At 37.6% G+C, this 18,011-nt stretch overlaps 1 protein-coding gene across 1 annotated transcript in view; it reads left to right on the top strand.

The window, feature by feature from the left end:
- NALCN (sodium leak channel, non-selective) overlaps positions 1-18,011 on the top strand; it is a 318,102-nt gene that overhangs the window by 162,309 nt on the left and 137,782 nt on the right. The window contains exon 13 of the mRNA XM_055335586.1: positions 2,456-2,647. Coding sequence (XP_055191561.1) covers positions 2,456-2,647 — 192 coding nt within the window. The remainder of the gene's footprint in view (positions 1-2,455; positions 2,648-18,011) is intronic.

Raw genomic sequence — 18,011 nt, 5'->3', positions numbered from 1 at the left:
TTTCACATTTTCATATTTAGGTGAAGTCAACAGTTTAGTACAAAATGACTCCATTTATAGTATCAGTTATCTCTGAGAACAATTATTGGTGTAATTCATCTATTTATTCAAATTGATATTTACTGAGCACCTACTATGTGCCAGGCCCAGTTTCAGATGCAGAGGACAGAGATGAACAAACAGAGGAAAACCCCACCTCAGGAAGCTTCCATTCTTGAGGGCAAACAGTTCACAAACAAGTATACATAAGAATGTGGAATAAAGTGGTAGAAATGTTATAAAGGAGAAACAAGAGTAAAAGGGATAGATGTGGGGGGGGTGTGCTAGTTTAGATCCATTGCTCATAATGGCAGCCCTCTCCGGAGAGGTTGCTTTTGAGCAGAGACTAAGAGAAGTGAAGGGGCAAGCCAAGAAAACCTCATGGCACCTGTCCTGAGGTGAAAACATGCTTGTTTTCAACGTGGCTGGACTGGAATGAGCAAAGAGCACCATTGTCCTATAGGAAGAAATAGTTTCACAAAATGCTACAGCTGTAACACCCAGGTAATCATGATGATGTTGGGTGGTATTTATTGTGTGTTTGCCACATGCCAGGCACTGTGCTAACTGCCTTTTGCTGTTCATTACTCACCACAATCCTGGGAGACAGAGAGTATCCATGCAAACTGAGGTCCCAAGACATTTGATAACTTGCCTAAGACCACATAACTGGCAAGTGGTGGAAACTCATTACTAAGAAGTTCAGTTTCATATCTATATTCTTAGCCATGCAATCTCTAAAGTATCTCACTTGTAATTAACAGAGTGATCCTAAAGAGACAGACTTAGAAATATGACTAGGAGAATGAGCTTTGGAAGCAACCACAAAATGTTCTACAGTGCTTATCTTTGAGAATATGGTTTACTTTATTCCATATCTGCGGCAACACAAAATCAAAAGGCTTTATTGGATAAACAGAGTGAAAAGCATATTTATCCCCAAACAAATGAAAAGGCATAACTAGAGTCATTGATAAGGATTTTGCCTTTCCAGAGATGCAGGCTTACCCCTTTGAAAATGTTGATCAAATTGGCCATGTAGGAATCGTGTTAAGTTCTGCTTCTTCTAGCTAATGAAATATTAATTTATCAAAATTGCACAGATGTGCAGAGGCTGTTTTATTATAATTTGAGATAGAATTCAAAATTACTTAGACAATCTTTTAAATATGATTTTAATACATGTGGAGGAAACCTGCTATATTGAAAGTTGAGCTATAAGCCAGTTAAATTGTTCCTTTAAATGTGCCTGGACTCAGCTGTTAATTAGATACCGAATCATTTGTGTCTGAGAATAACAAATCTGATAAGAATGTGAAATCTTTCCATGTTATTATCCTGTATATTAATATGAATCTTAATATTTTAATAGCTCACATGATAAAGTTATTCACTTATTATTTGGAAAGATGACCTGAGTGTAATATGTTCTGATTTGGGAACCTGTAATTTCTAACAGGAAGACTGGTGGTTTAACCATAGCATGATGCTTACTTGGAACAACATAATTTTTCAAGTAAATTTTCTTTTTTTCAATATTGCATGAAGAAATTAAAATTAACTACTAGGAAATATGCATTTTCTCAATTCTTTCAACATTTGTCCTTTAGTTTACTAGACACGTGGTTACATTTGTATTCTGTAGACAATAGGAATGATAAGGTTCACTCACCATCAGTATTTCCTGTTAATTCAAGTTCTAGGGAAGTAAAAGTGGCTTCAGGCATGGCATGATGCAGAAGCCAAAATGGTATCGTAAGGTCTCAATCTATATGTTCACTCACCTTTCTTCTGTGTCAGTATTATTCTTAAGCTGGCTTTCTCCATGTAGTGGCAAAGATGGCTCCTGGAAGCTCGAGACTTCTGTGGTCCTTACAGTAATGCCCACTGGGAATAAAAAATGACACATGTCTTACAGGCCCAACAAAAGTTCTGAGGATGACTCAGGTTGTTGTGAATACTTCCAGGTGTGGATCGTGGGCATCATGGAGTCCCTTTGGGACCTCATGGACCAAGAATGGAGCTGGAATAATTTGCCAAAGGAAAATCAGGAAGAGTAGGAAGCTAGGGATGCTGTAAAAATCCAAAGATGTTATTTTATCTGTGTAAAAATTAAAATCTAGATTCTAAATCATTTCCTGTTCCTTACTGGATTGATAATGGACAATTCATTTTTCTTCTCCTGAGAAGATTTCACAGACAGCTTGAGCTCTTACCAACCTGGCTTAGACAGCCATTTGTACTTAGTGTATTTTATATATGCCCAGACCACTGTTTTTCTGTTTTTCTATAGCTGCTCAAATGGAAAAGTGCGATTTATGAAGTCCTGTGAAAAATGAGGTTTTCGTGTGAACTTACATAAGATTCAGTGTAAAAAAAAATGATCAAGTATGTATGTTTTTCTGTCTCACAACAGGTTCTTCGGGTAGTTCGACTTATTAAGATCTCACCTGCACTAGAAGACTTTGTGTACAAGATATTTGGTCCTGGAAAAAAGCTTGGGAGTTTGGTTGTATTTACTGCCAGCCTCTTGATTGTTATGTCAGCAATTAGTCTGCAGATGTTCTGCTTTGTCGAAGAACTGGATAGGTTTACAACATTTCCAAGGGTAAGAATAAAAAATGCAGTCAATTTAATTCCTTCTTGCTATTTTAATAATAATGGTTAACATCAAAATAATTTCCCTTTTAAACAGTGGTTCAAAAATATAGCTATATTTTTGAGAACTTGGAATAATTCAGTTTTGATATGTAAAATGCTCTCTTCTGCAGGGGGCAGGCATTTGAGCACATTGTCAGCATTGTCCGATTATGCATCAATTCTAAAATTCTTGAAATAGTCTAATAGAATGAGATGCTGAAACCAGACAAGATGAAAGCTAGGGCTCTTAGCACCTATAGATGAAAATATAGCAGAATTTTTAAATCATTTTTTTGTGTCTGTGAGAGTTATCATTTTATAGTTCATATATTTTATGTCAAGCATAATCTAGAAGGGGTTTTTGATTTTCCATGTAATAAAATTCATAAACTCTTCAGATTTGAAATGCCTTTAGAAGATTATCTAGTTCATGCCTCTGCATTATCATTAGAATTCACTTAGGCTAAAAAGGAAGTTAAAAATCAATCAATTCATAAGCAGAACTCATGTAGAAAACACAGCCCTAATCAAAGATTCTGAAACTTAACTCTGTGTGGATTTAGAAACATGAAAAAACATAATGACCAAGATGAAAAATATATTTTTTACCATAAGCTGAAATAGTAAGGCCTATTATATGGGAAGGATAATTTTAGGGTAATAGTAGGATATAATACATTTTTAAAAAATAAGCTTTGAGAGCAAAAAAAATGTCTATACTGGTAGACTAATGAAGCCTGGTTATTTTTTTAAATCTTGTGCTAAGTTTGTTACATATCACCAAGCATTTTTTGAGTGCATATAAAGAGCCAGGCAGTTTTGGTGATCTTAAGACAGAACCACACCTGTTTCTAGTCTTCAAGATAAAGGCAAGTACAAGGTGCTCTGGGAACCCAGAGGTAAGGTCTATAACCAGGAATGGAAAAATCCAAGAAAGCTTCTTGAAACAGGCAGTTACTAAAGAACTTGTACATAGCTAAGTAGGGGAACATGGTGGCCCAGGTTTGGGGCGAGCATATGCTAAAGGTTTGAGGTGAGCCATTCTTGTTCCAGAACCTAAAGAAGAAAGAAAGGTCAATGTGAGAGGAGGACATAAAACCAAGAATGTTTTAAGTTGGGTGAAAGTGTGATTGGGTTTAAATGCTGTTGAGAGAGAGTAGAGGGCACGGTGAAGATGTTATCAGACACAGAGGACAGGAGCAAAAGGTTCCCAAATGGGCTGTCCAGAGCCCAGGCATAAAGACTGGCCATAGATAGATATTGACCTGGCCTTTGTTCAGGTGGTGATGTAGGACAGCAAGCCAAACTGAAAGTCATAAGGAGTCTTTGTTCACTTACTGCCACAGTGCAAGCAGCAGGCAGAAATAAGCACAAGCTCCCAGCATTCCATGTTCCCCACTAAACAGCACTGGGTGAGTGTCAAGTGGGTCATAGATGTGGTGAGAAGAATAGAGAAAGATGCCTTAGTTGAGGCTCCCAGGTGATGCACCCTTGGAGTAAAAACACCTGGGCCAGGAATTTGGCAGCCTGGAATGGAGGGTGCTGAGTTTCTGCCTGCAACTTCCTCCAGAGAGGACCCTGCATTGACTGTGCACCAAGTCAGGTGTGGGGATGGCAGCCTCCCCGGTGAGCCCTCCAGGCAAAGCCTCACCAGTGCCAGTGGTCAGGCCACATGGGATGCTGTGGGCCTGGAGCCAGAGTCTTCAGCTCTTCCTGCAAGGATGAGGGGATGAAAGCAGAGAGGACAGTGATGTCACTAAGTCTCTAGTCTGCCCCTTCACAGGGGAAATGAAAATTGCAGAGCGCCACTTTCAGAATGCCACAAGACTGTCATTGTCACAATCTATCTCTGAAGCCAGGTTAATTCACACAGTATTGAAAGCCCACTAAGGGTCAGCCCTTGTTCTAGCAACAGGGGATCCTAAAAAGAAAAGCACCCTCAGTCCCCTTCTTTATGTCCACAGTCTTCTCTTAATTTCTAATCTTACCTTCATCTTTTACCATCTCTGATAATCTCATGTCACTGATTTTATATCTCTTACCCAGAACCTCTTTGAGCCAGATGGCTTTTGGAGTTCATAATATTCCAGATGTTATAAGGTGATATCACCCCCTTGTTGATCTGCATTGTTTGAGCCAGCACCCTGTAATTAACCCGCTAATGTTTCTTTAGCAAAACATCAACCTCTGGACAAAGAAAGATAAGTAAGGACAATAAAGAAGTCTTAGGTCAGATTGGATTTCAGCCACTAACTGAGCTACGAAAGAAAGAAAGAAAGAAAGAAAGAAAGAAAGAAAGAAAGAAAGAAAGAAAGAAAGAAAGAAAGAAAGAAAAGAAAGAAAGAGAAATACCTAAATTTTAGGTATTTTCAAGAACTTTTGAATATCAAAGTTTTGAGTAAGGGCTGTGACATGTATAAGAAGGTATTGCAGATAATCTGCACGTTTTGTCTTATAGATCTGATTTCTTATCACTACTCCCTCACTATGTAGCTGTATGACACTGGCCAAATTAGGCTTTAAGCTTTTATTTTGTCACATCAAAAATCTAGGTAAAATAGTATTTTCCTCATAGCATTGTGTGTGTTGAATAATATACTAAACCAACCCAACTCTGAGCTTCTAAAGCATTTTTAAAATGTTATAATCTATGTAATACTTTTGAAGTCAGTATATTAGATTCCATGTGAAAGACCAGGCTGCTTCAAAGCCATCCAACTTAGGCCCTTGGGATTTGCTCTATTTTCCAGCCATAATAGTAATCAAGTAGCATTACATTTTCAGGTCTCCAATTACTCAATTGTGCCTTTCTGCCTGATTACTTTGACCATCTTAATGAAAGCAGCCCAGCGACTATGGGGCCCCCTAATCAGTGATTCTACAGCTGACAGGGTTGACAGCCTAATGTATGAAATGACTAGGAGTAGATTTTTCTTTGCACATGAACGTAATTATGAGTTAAATCCCTGAAAAATAATCAAATTTTGCAAGAAATGTTAAAAACATTGCAGCTACAAATAAGTAGTCATTATCATTCCCAGTCACATAAAGCACCATTCTTCGTGCTACTTGCCTGATAGGAAATCATCAGAGAAGATGGTTAAAAACACCTGACAGTTGATCCTAGATTTATGTTAGAGCAATCATCTGAGGGCCTTACCCCCTTCGCTTTTTATAGGACATCTCCCTCGTTACCCAGTGGTTGGATATTGAAGTGGGTTTGTTGATTATGGTATTAGCTAGAGTACACAACACATCATTGGTGGGAGCCAGCCTCCAAGATGGCCCAGAGTAAAGTAAAGATGATAGAAACAAGTGCTGATTTTTCAAGTTCCCATTTTACTTTGGGATGCATCATGTGACCTTTTTTTACACTACTTAGAGCCATGGGATGCAGGAGAGTAAAACTGTGCACACTTGAGAGATGCTGGGAGAGCACCCACCATGAAGAAAGGAGTCCAGCAGAGGTAGCACCAGCCTCACTTGGCAAAACAGCCTCAGTCTCTGCCCAGGGGAGAATTTTTCTGTCACTCTTTCTTGAACCAGATCCTGACTCAGCCATGCAGGTGGCATAGGCTCCCTAGAGAAATAGGACGGGTATGAAACCAAACACTGTTTGGACTTGATTGCATCCTGGGCCCAACAACCCACTGTGAAATCCTCTAAGAGGACCTGACATGCACACATGGAGATGGTTTCCCAACCCACATTCCATAAGAGGAGTGCAGAGGGGAAGAGGAAATAGCAGCATGGGCACATTAAGTGCCTGCCCACTGCTCGGCCCTCTGACAGAGCTTCAGCCACAGTGAAAGTTCCCAGCTACTTTCTGAAATACTTGAAGGTGATGAGGTCCTAAAGGATCTTTCACTTGCATTATTCCACAAGTTCTTTACTGAGCCTTCCTGCCTCAGGTAGCTGTTCTTCAACCATTCTCCATTTGCAGCAGAAATTAAACTGTCTCATAGCACCCTCCTGTTTAAGATGTTTCAAGGTCCTCCTCTCCCTCAAGATAACAAACATTTTAATATGGTTTTCCGTATCTTTTTCTTTTTTTTTCTCCATCTCCAGTTATCTCTTTGACCTCCTATTTCAGGATTTCCCCCACCACATCTTTCAAAGGCAGAGAGGGCACCTATCTTGCTCAGTAAATCCCCCCTCACTTAGCACAGCATTTGCTAGTGAATAGGCTTTCTTTTTTGGGGGGGGGTTAATCAAACATTTTGTTTTTTTTGTTTTTTTTTAATAAATTAATTTTTTATTGGTGTTCAATTTACCAACATACAGAATAACACCCAGTGCTCATCCCGTCAAGTGTCCCCCTCAGTGCCCGTCACCCATTCACCCCCACCCCCCACCCTCCTCCCCTTCCACCACCCCTAGTTCGTTTCTCAGAGTTAGGAGTCTTTATGTTCTGTCTCCCTTTCTGATATTTCCCACTGAATAGGCTTTCATTGAGGAATGAATAACAGCTCGAGACCAAAGCAGACTTCCCTGATCCTTCCGCACTGCATCAAGGTTAGCATCCCAGATTCGTTCTTACACTGCTGTTCCCCTCCTCCAGGAACCACCCTACCTACCATCGCCCTAACCCTTAGCCCATCTGAAATGTCTTTATAATTCTGTAGAGAGCTTTGACAGGAAGTAGCAGAAATCTTGAGTTCAACTGACTTGAACAACTGGGAAATTTCTCACAAAATTTGAGATTAGGTAGATTAGGTAGATGAGACAGAAAGCCACGACTCTGAATCTTTCACCAAAATTCTCTCAGTTGTGGGTTAAATCATGTGCCCCCCAAAGATATGTCGAAGTACCCCAAATGTGACCTTATTTAGAAATAGAGGTGATAAAGTTAAAATGAGGTCATTAGGGTGGTCCCTGATCCAACATGACTGATTGTCTATAAAGAGAGGAAATTTGGTACTAGACACAGATAGACATGGAGGGGGGACGATGTGATGACACACATGGAGAAGACAGCCATGTGATTGGAGTGGCATCTGCGAACCAAGGACCTCCCATGATTGCTGGCAATTGCCTGAAGCTGGAAGAGGCTGTGAGAATCCTTCAGAGGGAGCATGGTCTTGCCAACACTCTGACCTCACCCTCCTGAGCTGTGACATGATAAATTCCCTTGTGTTAAGCCACGCAGTTTTGGTGCTTTGTCAAAGGCAGTCCAAGCAAACTACCACAGTTGCTTTCTTGATGTGTTGTCTTCAACACAAAACAGATGCTAACAGTGTTAGCAAAATGGATGCAACATTTCCAGAATTTTTGAGAAAATCTCGAGGAAAAAGAGGGTCATCTCCACCCAGGTCTCCTTCTTAGGAGCAAGGACACCTTTCCCAGTACCATTTTCCACTTGCCCCAGCAAACTTGCTGTCATCACTCACTGACAGGATCAGGTAACTTGGTCATTTCTAAAGGAATCATTGACCAGATGACCAGAGTCAACAGGATTGGCTTAGCTTAATCATGTGGGAAGGAATGGCTGTTGGAGAAACAAGCACAAAATCACTACAATGGTCAGACCCAGAGTTTGGACAAAATTTCTCTCTCGCATCTTTCATCTCCAAAGCTTTTATACATCTGGTGCAAACAGAGTGTGTAAATAGACGTGTGTTAGGAGGAGGGCTGGTGTTTAATCTCTCCTAACAGAGGCATCTGGGCCCCAGCTCTTTGTCCACATAGTAGCTGCAGAGCAGCCAGCAAAGGGCCTGGAACAGAGTGGATTCCTGTTCTCCCTCTTTTGTGGCAGAGCTCACTTTCTGTTATACCACCCACCATCAACATTTATGCAAGCTTCTTTTGCCTCCACAAGACCACGAGAACTTGAGGGTGTCAGCTTTGTGCTCTCCTCTCTCAAAGCATTAACCAGGATGCCAATGCCATGGGATCCAAAGCATCAGGAAGTAGTCAGGGCAGAAACAATGAGTGGAACCTCAGCATACAGTCCTGTGATTTGGGGAAGAGAAGCTTGAAATTTGTTATTGGGCGAGGGGAGCGAAGGAGGATATATTGATAGAATTTAACAAAACAGCTTTGTTATCTCAACCAAGAACTTCCTCTCAGAATTTGGACCAAACAGACACTTCCCTGCTAAGACAAATCCCAAGGAAGATCAAGCCCCACTGTGAGGCAAGATATCCCCCAGTTTTTGTTTTGTGGGGACTAATAGCTTGTGTTACAAGGAGGATAATTAGATGAACTTTTACAGCTTGTACAGGTCATAAGGACTAGTTGACATAAGCAAGAGCCACCAATCTTTCTTTAACAAGACAAAAGCAAATTGCATGTTTCTCGTAGTTGGCTGGCAAAAGCTTATGCATGCAGTTTCACTAAGGCTTTGTTTAGTTGATCCCTCCACTTATTGTACAGATAACTTGCCTCTAAGTTACTACAACATGTGCAGTAAACATCCACTCTACATCTTTCACCAGCTCAAAATCTATTCCTTTAAATCTCCCGCTAAAGTAGTAATGTACAGGCCTCATTTGTTCTCCAGTTCTACAAATGGGAAGTTTTTAATTCATAAGCAATACATTACCCTCTGTAAGAACAGGTACTTGAATTTTAATATATTATGTATTTCATATGTTAATTTGCATTCTCTAAATGCTAATTACTTGCTCTGTTGAATTTTCACTTATAAAATCATGCCCAAAACAGTTATACAATATAAGCAGTAAATGCTATAAAACACTTAATTACAAATTAAATTTCCTGTCTCCTCTCACCGCCAAAATGGCTAATCGTGCCTTTAGTTGTACTGAATTACTGAGAAACTGAAAGAAACAACTTGCTCCTTAATTTTTTTTATTTTTTGCCAGATAGTCTGACTATATTTCAAATAAATTCAAGGTATATTTTATCTTCAAAAGTATAGTTATTAGCTCAATCTTTATTAGTTTTTGTTTTATTCTTTTCATGTATTTTTAATTTTTCATGGAATATTTCAGAAATGCAAAGGTATGTAAATAATAATGAAATGTATTTTTCTGTGGACACACACAACTTGATAAGCATGCTGGTAGTGATCTGAAGTCTTTGAGTGTCCCTTCTTCATCCTCCCTTCCCTTTTCCATGGAGAAACACTTTTCTGCATTTGATGTTAATATTCTTAGTGCATTCCTTTATGTTTTTAGTGCATATAGTGGCATCAACTGAAAATCACATCTTTTTGCATAATTTAAACCTGCCTTGGGATCCCTGGGTGGCACAGCGGTTTAGCGCCTGCCTTTGGCCCAGGACGCGATCCTGGAGACCCAGGATCAAATCCCACGTCGGGCTCCCAGTGAATGGAGCCTGCTTCTCCCTCTGCCTATGTCTCTGCCTCTCTCTCTCTCTCTCTGTGTGTGTGTGACTATCATAAATAAATAAAAATTAAAAAAAATAAATAAATAAACCTGCCTTATATGGTGTCATCCTGTAATGTTTCTTTTGCTAATTGCTTTTTTTTCTTCAACACTATGTTTGTGACTTATATCAATGAGTACTTATACTGCATGTTTTTTCTTTCCCTTGTAGTTTAATATGCAACTATATATTGCATTATATTTATAATGCACTATTAATATAATCCCTTCACAATTAGTTTCCCCATTCTTCTATGTGGTAGGTGTATTCCTTGTGGGTTTCAGTAGGACTTATGGATATGGTGGAATTTCACTTCTTTGGGGCACCTGGGTGGCTTAGTGGTTGAGTGTCTGCCTTTGGCTCAGGTCATGATCCCAGGGTCCTGGGATCAAGTACCAAATCAGACTCCACTCAGGAAGCCTAGCTCTCCCTTGCCTTTCTCTGCTTCTCTCTGTGTGTCTCTCATGAATAAATAAAATCTTTAAAAAAAAAAGGAATTTCATTTCTGTGAATAGGCTACTAATCAGTTAATTTGGAGTCCATCAAAAAGTCCATTATCTTGATGTGCCTGACCCACTCAGAGGGACGGGGCTCTTGGAAGAGGCATTGATGCAAGAGTCTCTTGTTGGCTTTGATGACGTAAGCTTTCATGTTAAAAGGCCATGTGGCTAGGACTTGAGCCTTTAGGGGCTGTGTGCTTCAAGAATGCAGGATCCTCAGTCCTACAACCATAGGAATTGAATTTTGAGAACAATCTGAATGGGGGTTGAAGAAATTCCAAATGAGACCACAGCCCAGCCTATACCTTGATTTTGACTTCTGAGATTCTGAGCAGAGAACCCAGTTATATTGTGCCCCCATCTCAACCTACAGAAACTGCAAATAATAAATGACTATTGTTTTAAGGTGCTGAATTTGTGATAATTTGTAACACAGAAATATAAAACTAATGCATGCAGGTTTTGGATGGTTGCTCATAATATTTTATAACTCCAAATAGTGCTCCTATGAACATTACAAATTAAGCTGTACACATGTGAAATTCTGCACATGTGGATGTTTTTGGGGGGATATGTAGCTAATCATAGAATCACTGAGTCTTAGAATAAAGATAACTCAACTTTAGCAGGTATTGATAATCGTGCATTCCAGTGTAATTTCTTCAATGTACCTGCTATCAGCAGTACATGAGAATGTTCTCTGCTTCACAACTCAGCAACATTTGGTCTTGTCAGGCTGTGTTTTGCTTTCAACATTTAGCTCTTCATTTAACCTAAATTGATTTTTGTGGTTGCTGTGAGATAGAGAGCAATCTTATTTTATTTCCTTTGGATAACCCATTGTCGCAGTATCATTTATTGACTAGTCTATCCATTCCCCATGGTTCTCCTGTGCTGAGTATGTCAGAATAGAATTCCATATGTGTGTGTCCTGATCAAGACACAAAAACTTTTTGATCTCCTTTTGCCATGGAAATTCTTTTGGTCAATCTCTGATAAAGCCCAGTGAATATCCACCCTTACTCAAGTATCTCAGTTAGCAGCCTCCAGCTTTCAAGGGTCTGTGACTTTGCCCCTTGTGCCTGACAGTATATGAAAAACTGAAATCTAGTAGAGACCATAGATTCCCCCTAAGATTGCCTTTTTTTGACCCAAACTGCTTATTAGCTTTTGATCCTAGGGTTTCCATTATTTCTTTGGGATCTTAACTAGGCCCTTAAAAGGATGCATTTTAACCAAATGCATTTGTTGCATTTTAACCAAAATTTGGACGGTTTTTAAAATCATTTTTTCTTATATATAATCAGACACTGAGGTTCACTAATATATTTTTGAGAATAAAAAAAGTCATTACATTGACTGTCTTTGAGATGGATAGATTTCTTTTTTTCCTAGAGGTGCAGCCTGAGGCTAGGACATTCCAACATCAGCTTTCACCATCTGCAGCCTCATATTTGTTTGCATACAGATATTATCTTCTCTTGATTCTTGTAACTTCCTGTTGATGCTCCTCTAATCTGCTACACCATTGAAATCCATTTTCCACAAAGTATCAGATGGATCCATTCACAATGAATCCTAGGTAAATTGTATGTGTTTTGTTGTTTATAATTCAGCCCACATCCTCTGTGTGATGGAACCATGAGGCATACACACATAAACAAACATACTAACTGCCCTCTTTAACTTGTAACATAGTCAAGAGTGGAAGGAAGAAGTCAACTTATTCCACAGTAGACACGTAAGAAAGAACTCAGATAAGCCAGAAGGTGAAATATGATAACAAAGATGTTATGGAGAATTTTAAAATTCTGAGAACCTGCTGTGTGATAATCACTGAGCTTACAAATATCACCTCATTTTAATAAAAGGAAGAGTTTGCTTCAAGGATGGAGGTTTGCAAAGCTTTATGAAGAGTGGTCTTTAGGGCTGTATATGGTTTCAACAGATAAGAATTTGGGTAATGGCATTAGATGAGAGTATCCTTTATCAGGAAGACAGAATGAGTAAATCAGAGACGGGGAGAATCACAGGGCCTGGAAGGATGGATGAGAAAGGAACCATGGTGTTGGTTTGGAGCTAGACAGTAAGGTGTTTTCAGAGGTTGGGATTGTGACACAGGGGAGCTATTGAAGATTTCACTCTCTCTTATTTTCTTACTGAAGATAAAAGAAGAGCTATTTTAAGGAGGGTTACACTGGAAAAAGTATTACTTCTCTGAGTAGTTATTTTCAATGAACAACATTCATTTTTATTGACCAAAGACAAAAAATTTATAATTGAGGAATTTGCAGTGCCATCAGGGGAGGAAGGGAGGTAATTTTTTATTTTTTCTGTGTGGGTGTTACTGTGTCAAGTCTCCTACAATCTCTTAAAGTTGGTTGCATCTAAGGCTTTAGGTCAAATCCATCCTTGTCTGGATCTAGATCTGTCATAGAATCTAGCACTCTGCTTTAAAATTTAAAGTAATTTAGTGATATAGCTTAATGTAACCATCTCACCATCAAAACTATAAAATTAACTTTATTCTCTTTCCACTGTAACATCAGAGGGGTTGGTTGGAAGATTTTTCGTTTGTTTTTTGTTTGGGTTTTATTGCTATTTTCTCTCCTAGTTGAATTTCTTTTTGTGGGTGATTCATCAGTGGCATAGTGATAAATTAATATTCAGTGCACTTTCTTTTAAAAGACGATTTTAAAAAATAAATAAATAAAGGGAAATTTAATGCAGCATTAATCACACAGAGATGACTGTCTTTCCTGTTGTGTGTTGACATCATTGGCCCACTGAACTGCAGTTATCAGAATTATTCCTTGAATAACACATCCTCATATTCCAACCCTGAATCCTAGATGAGCACTTCTTGGAGAGTACCTTTTTTGTACCTTATCATGTTTTGTTTTTCTAACAATCTTCTCATTTGCAGTTTTCCAACCAATCATTGCCATGTTACATTAATATTATTTTAATAATCAATTGACTGCATTCCACCAACTTCAAAAATAAACGAGAGCCATTAATGAGGAACATTTGCCACAGGATGAACTTCTATAAGGATATTTTCTGATGAAAAGGTGATTGTATTATCAAATACTTTGTTGAGCCTTGCCTACAAAAAAACACAGTTTACAATTAGACATTTCAACTATCCTCTCATGACTACTTACAATTCCCCATAAGTAAAAATAGACTAAGACTAATAGTACATATTTTAAAGAATAAGCTGTAATGTAATAGGCAGTCAACAAGTAGTATAGTCAGGGTGTTCTTAAATGTCATGAAAACCCAACTTCTTATCATGACACACTAAATACCTAGCAGTAATCAGATAGCCCGATGTACAAGGGTGCTTTAGAAAATAAACACTAAGTACTCAGTTTTCTGTATTGCACAGAAAGTTTAAAAATAGGACCCTTTTATTTTGTGAATCCCTTGATTGATTTTCATAAGTATAATTGATTTTACTGCTTTTGTGTTTTCACCTGCATAGTGGTTTTATTAGTGATTAATCTGCTACATTTATATATGTTAGCATTTACCTGTGAGGATTTTTTTTCCTTTCATAATATTCTTGCTTCTAATTACAGCCTTTTCTTTCACTCAAAGAACTTCCTTTAATGTTTCTTGTGAGGCTGGGTTAGTGGTGATGAAATTCTTTAACTTTTGTTTGCCTAAACAAAGAGAAACTCTTTATCTCTCCTATTCTGAATTATAACTTTACTGGGTAGAGATTACTTGTTGCGAATTTCATCCTTTCAATGCTTTGAATATATCATGTCTCTTCTTGATTGCAAAGTTTCTGCTGAAAAATCAGTTGATAGCCTTATGGGGTTTCTCTTACTGCTTTTAAAATTCTCTCTTTATCATTACTTTTTGCCATTTTAATTATTATGTGTCTTGTGTGTCTTCTTGCATTAATCTTGTTAGAAACTCTCTGTACTTCCTGGATGTAGATATCTGTTTCCTTACTCAAATTAGGGGAAATTTCAGTAATTATTTTTTCCAAATAAGATTTCTGCCCCCGGGATCCCTGGGTGGCGCAGCAGTTTGGTGCCTGCCTTTGGCCCAGGGCGCGATCCTGGAGACCTGGGATCGAATCCCACATCGGGCTCCCAGTGCGTGGAGCCTGCTTCTCCCTCTGCCTATGTCTCTGCCTCTCTCTCTCTCTCTCTCTGTGTGACTATCATAAATAAATAAAAAAAAATTAAAAATTAAAAAAAAAGATTTCTGCCCCCTTCTCTTTCTCTTCTTCCAAAATCCCAATAATGTAAATATTATTATGCATGATGATGTCACTGAGTTCCCTAAGTCTATTCTCATTTTTTTATTATTATTTTTTTCTTTTTGCTCTTCAGCTTGGTTACTTTCCATTACCCTGTCTTCCAGATTACTGATCTGTTCTTCTACATCCTCTAATCTGCTAGTGATTCTCTCTAGTATATTTTTTATTTCTGTTATTGAGTCTTCATCTCTGACTGGGTTCATTTTTTTATATTTTCTATCTTTCTTTTTTGAAGGTCTCTGTGAAATCTTCCATCTTTTCTCAAGTCCAGTGAATATCTTTATGATCATTACTTTGAATTCTTTATTAGGCATATTGCTTATCTCTGTTCATTTATCTCTTTTGCTGTGATTTTGTCCTGTTCATTTAAGACATATTCCTCTACCTTCTTTGACTAACTTTGTGTTTGTTTCTATGTATCTGGAATGTCAGCTACTTCTCCTGATCTTGATAGTAGCCCCAATTGCAATTTTAAATATTCTTCTTAGTCCTCTACACAAAAACACAAATAAGTATATATACGTAATAGACAGATACACACACACATATCAGAGAGATACGACGAACTGCCAAATTATTGCCAGCATCTGAAATCACTTATAATTAACTATTCCATATATGAGATTAAACCCAGGACCACTTAATGTGATGCCTAGATCCACTCTTCCTCACTGCCCACCCTTTGGGTATAACACCCAGCATGTTAATGAGCCCTGAGCGAGGTGTCTACCCTTGCAGACGACTCTCTCCAGCCTTATTGAACATCTTTATAAGTCAATTTTTAAAACCCTGAATTTTCAGGAAATATGATGAGATAAAGTTTACATATGCATGTGAGTGAGCCGAGTACATGTGTGTGCAGACTGAAGAGATGAGGGCAGCTGTATTAGACAAATGAAAGTAAATAGCTTACATCTTGTTATCTTGTATTATGCAATATATAAAGGGAAAAATAATATAGGCCAGACAGGGACTAGAGACAGGGACTAGATATAGAAAGAATCCTGGTAGCTAGTTCAAGCTTAGGTCTGTCATACTGCTTCCATTTTCTTGTTGTTGTTATTTTAGTTTTCCATATGCATTTAATTCAATTCAGAACCCCAGGAAAAAAGCAGTGAGCAGAGGACAAAAATCACACTTCAAACCAATGAGATGTACTGGATACATTTCTGTAAGAAAAACTAGAAATTTGATGAAAAGTATGCATATTAATATAAATGACCAAAAAAGTGTAGACAATACCACATATTCTTTCTCTGGATAAGCCACATTTTTCAGGCTGAGTGAAAAGAGATAGTAAAACCAATGGGGCTTATAAAAAGACATGGCAAAATAAAGAAAGGGTACACTGTATTGGAATATAAGAAAAGATATATTTCTGCATTATTCAACTATATAAAAATTATTAAAGTAGTCTTAAAATTGCTGCCATTTCAACAAGACATGCAAAGAAATGTTTATTGTATTTTGCCGTATTCCAAAAAGAACATGATGTATCCATTAAGGATTATAGCCAGGTCAAATAAATTTAAGCCAAATTTAAGAGAATTAATCTAAAAGGAAAATAAAAACAAAATTACGGTGAACGCAGAAATGAAACCCAAACACAGATGTGCACCACGAGGACGTTCATGTTTGCTGGAGTTCACGTACAAGTGTGACTCCCGTTTTTCTAGCAAATATAGACTTAGGTAGACAAAAAATGATTATGAAGTAAAAACAAACTACTTTGTAGAGAAACATTATTATTCCTGATTAACTTAAGAAAGACATTTCCCCTGGAGTCATTATTATCAATAGTAATAATAGTAATAATAATAATTTTAAAATAGTCCCTATTATCAATAGTGATAATAGTAATAGTGATAAAAAATTATCAATATTATCAATAGTAATAATTGTCTATGTGACTTTTTACATTTGAGGCCTTCTGACAATAAGTTTTCATAAAGAGAGAACAAGAGGGACATCTGGGTAGCTCAGCGGTTGAGTGTCTGCCTTTGGCTCAGGGTGTGATCCCAGAATCCCGGGATCAGTCCCACATCAGCTGCTGGAGCTGCTTCTACCTCTGCCTATGTCTCTGCTTCTCTCTCTCTGTGTCTCTCACAGATAAATAAATAAAATCTTTAAAAAAAAGAGAGAGAGCAAGACGTACACATGTACACACATAGATATCCACATATATCTAATATAATCCCCCAAACACCCTATTAAGGAAGTATTTTCCCCACATTATAGATGTTATAAAATAAAGAAAAAGCAGTGAGGAGCATCATCAAAAATTGGTGAGAACCAACAAGAAAATGTATCAGGCTACAATAATAAAGAGTGTTGTTTAGGGTTAACATACAAATGAATAGGCAAACATGCACTAAAAATACCTTTGGCAAAGAATGTATCCCAATAAATGCTTACAAGACTAATTATTATCAAACAAACAATATTGGGAATACAAGAATCTCCTGGTGCTATGTATCAAAATACCTTCCAGATGAATTACAGCAAGGGTATTTGAAGTGTGAAAATGTAAAAAACAAAGAGAAAATATCATCTTTCACCTTGGATGGTCAAGAACTTTCTAGGCCTAAAAGAAGAAAAATTTAACTTTTCAAGCAAGTCAAAAATAATGTCCATAAATAATTTTTAAGAACAAAGGAAAACATGATGATACAACGTTAATTTATAATGCATGTCAGGAAGAAAGTGTTGAATGGACAAGATCTGTTTTTTTTTTTTTTCTTTTTTGGCTTATGGTGATGTGCACTGCTGGCAGAAAGTCCTCTTACATATTGCACGTGGCAGTGAACATTTGTGTAACTCTTCTGGGAATCCGTTTTTCATTATATATGAAGACACCAAAAAGCATTTTTTTCTCTTTGATCTAATGATTGCATTTCTAGAAATCTACTTCAAGAAAATAACCAAAGATGCATACAAAGATTGATCTTCAAAAAAATGCTCTTTGTAACATGTTTTACCATTGTGAAAATTTTGAGACAACTTTAATGTCCAATCACTATGCAATAACTAAAGTTTTAAATATGGTGGCATGTCATACAGTTATCAAAACTATAGTTTTACAGACTAACTTATGAGATAAACCATACGTGATGCTAATGATGATGATAAAACATTAAGCAAAAAAGCATAATAAAAACTGTTTATAGCTGAATTCAGTTTTATTTCAAATACACATA

The sequence above is a fragment of the Nyctereutes procyonoides genome, unplaced genomic scaffold, assembly GCF_905146905.1.
Source record: "Nyctereutes procyonoides isolate TBG_1078 unplaced genomic scaffold, NYPRO_anot_genome, whole genome shotgun sequence".
Lineage (NCBI taxonomy): Eukaryota > Metazoa > Chordata > Mammalia > Carnivora > Canidae > Nyctereutes > Nyctereutes procyonoides.
The sequence above is the reverse complement of the archived record's forward strand: the minus strand, read 5'-3'. Positions and strand labels throughout refer to the sequence as shown.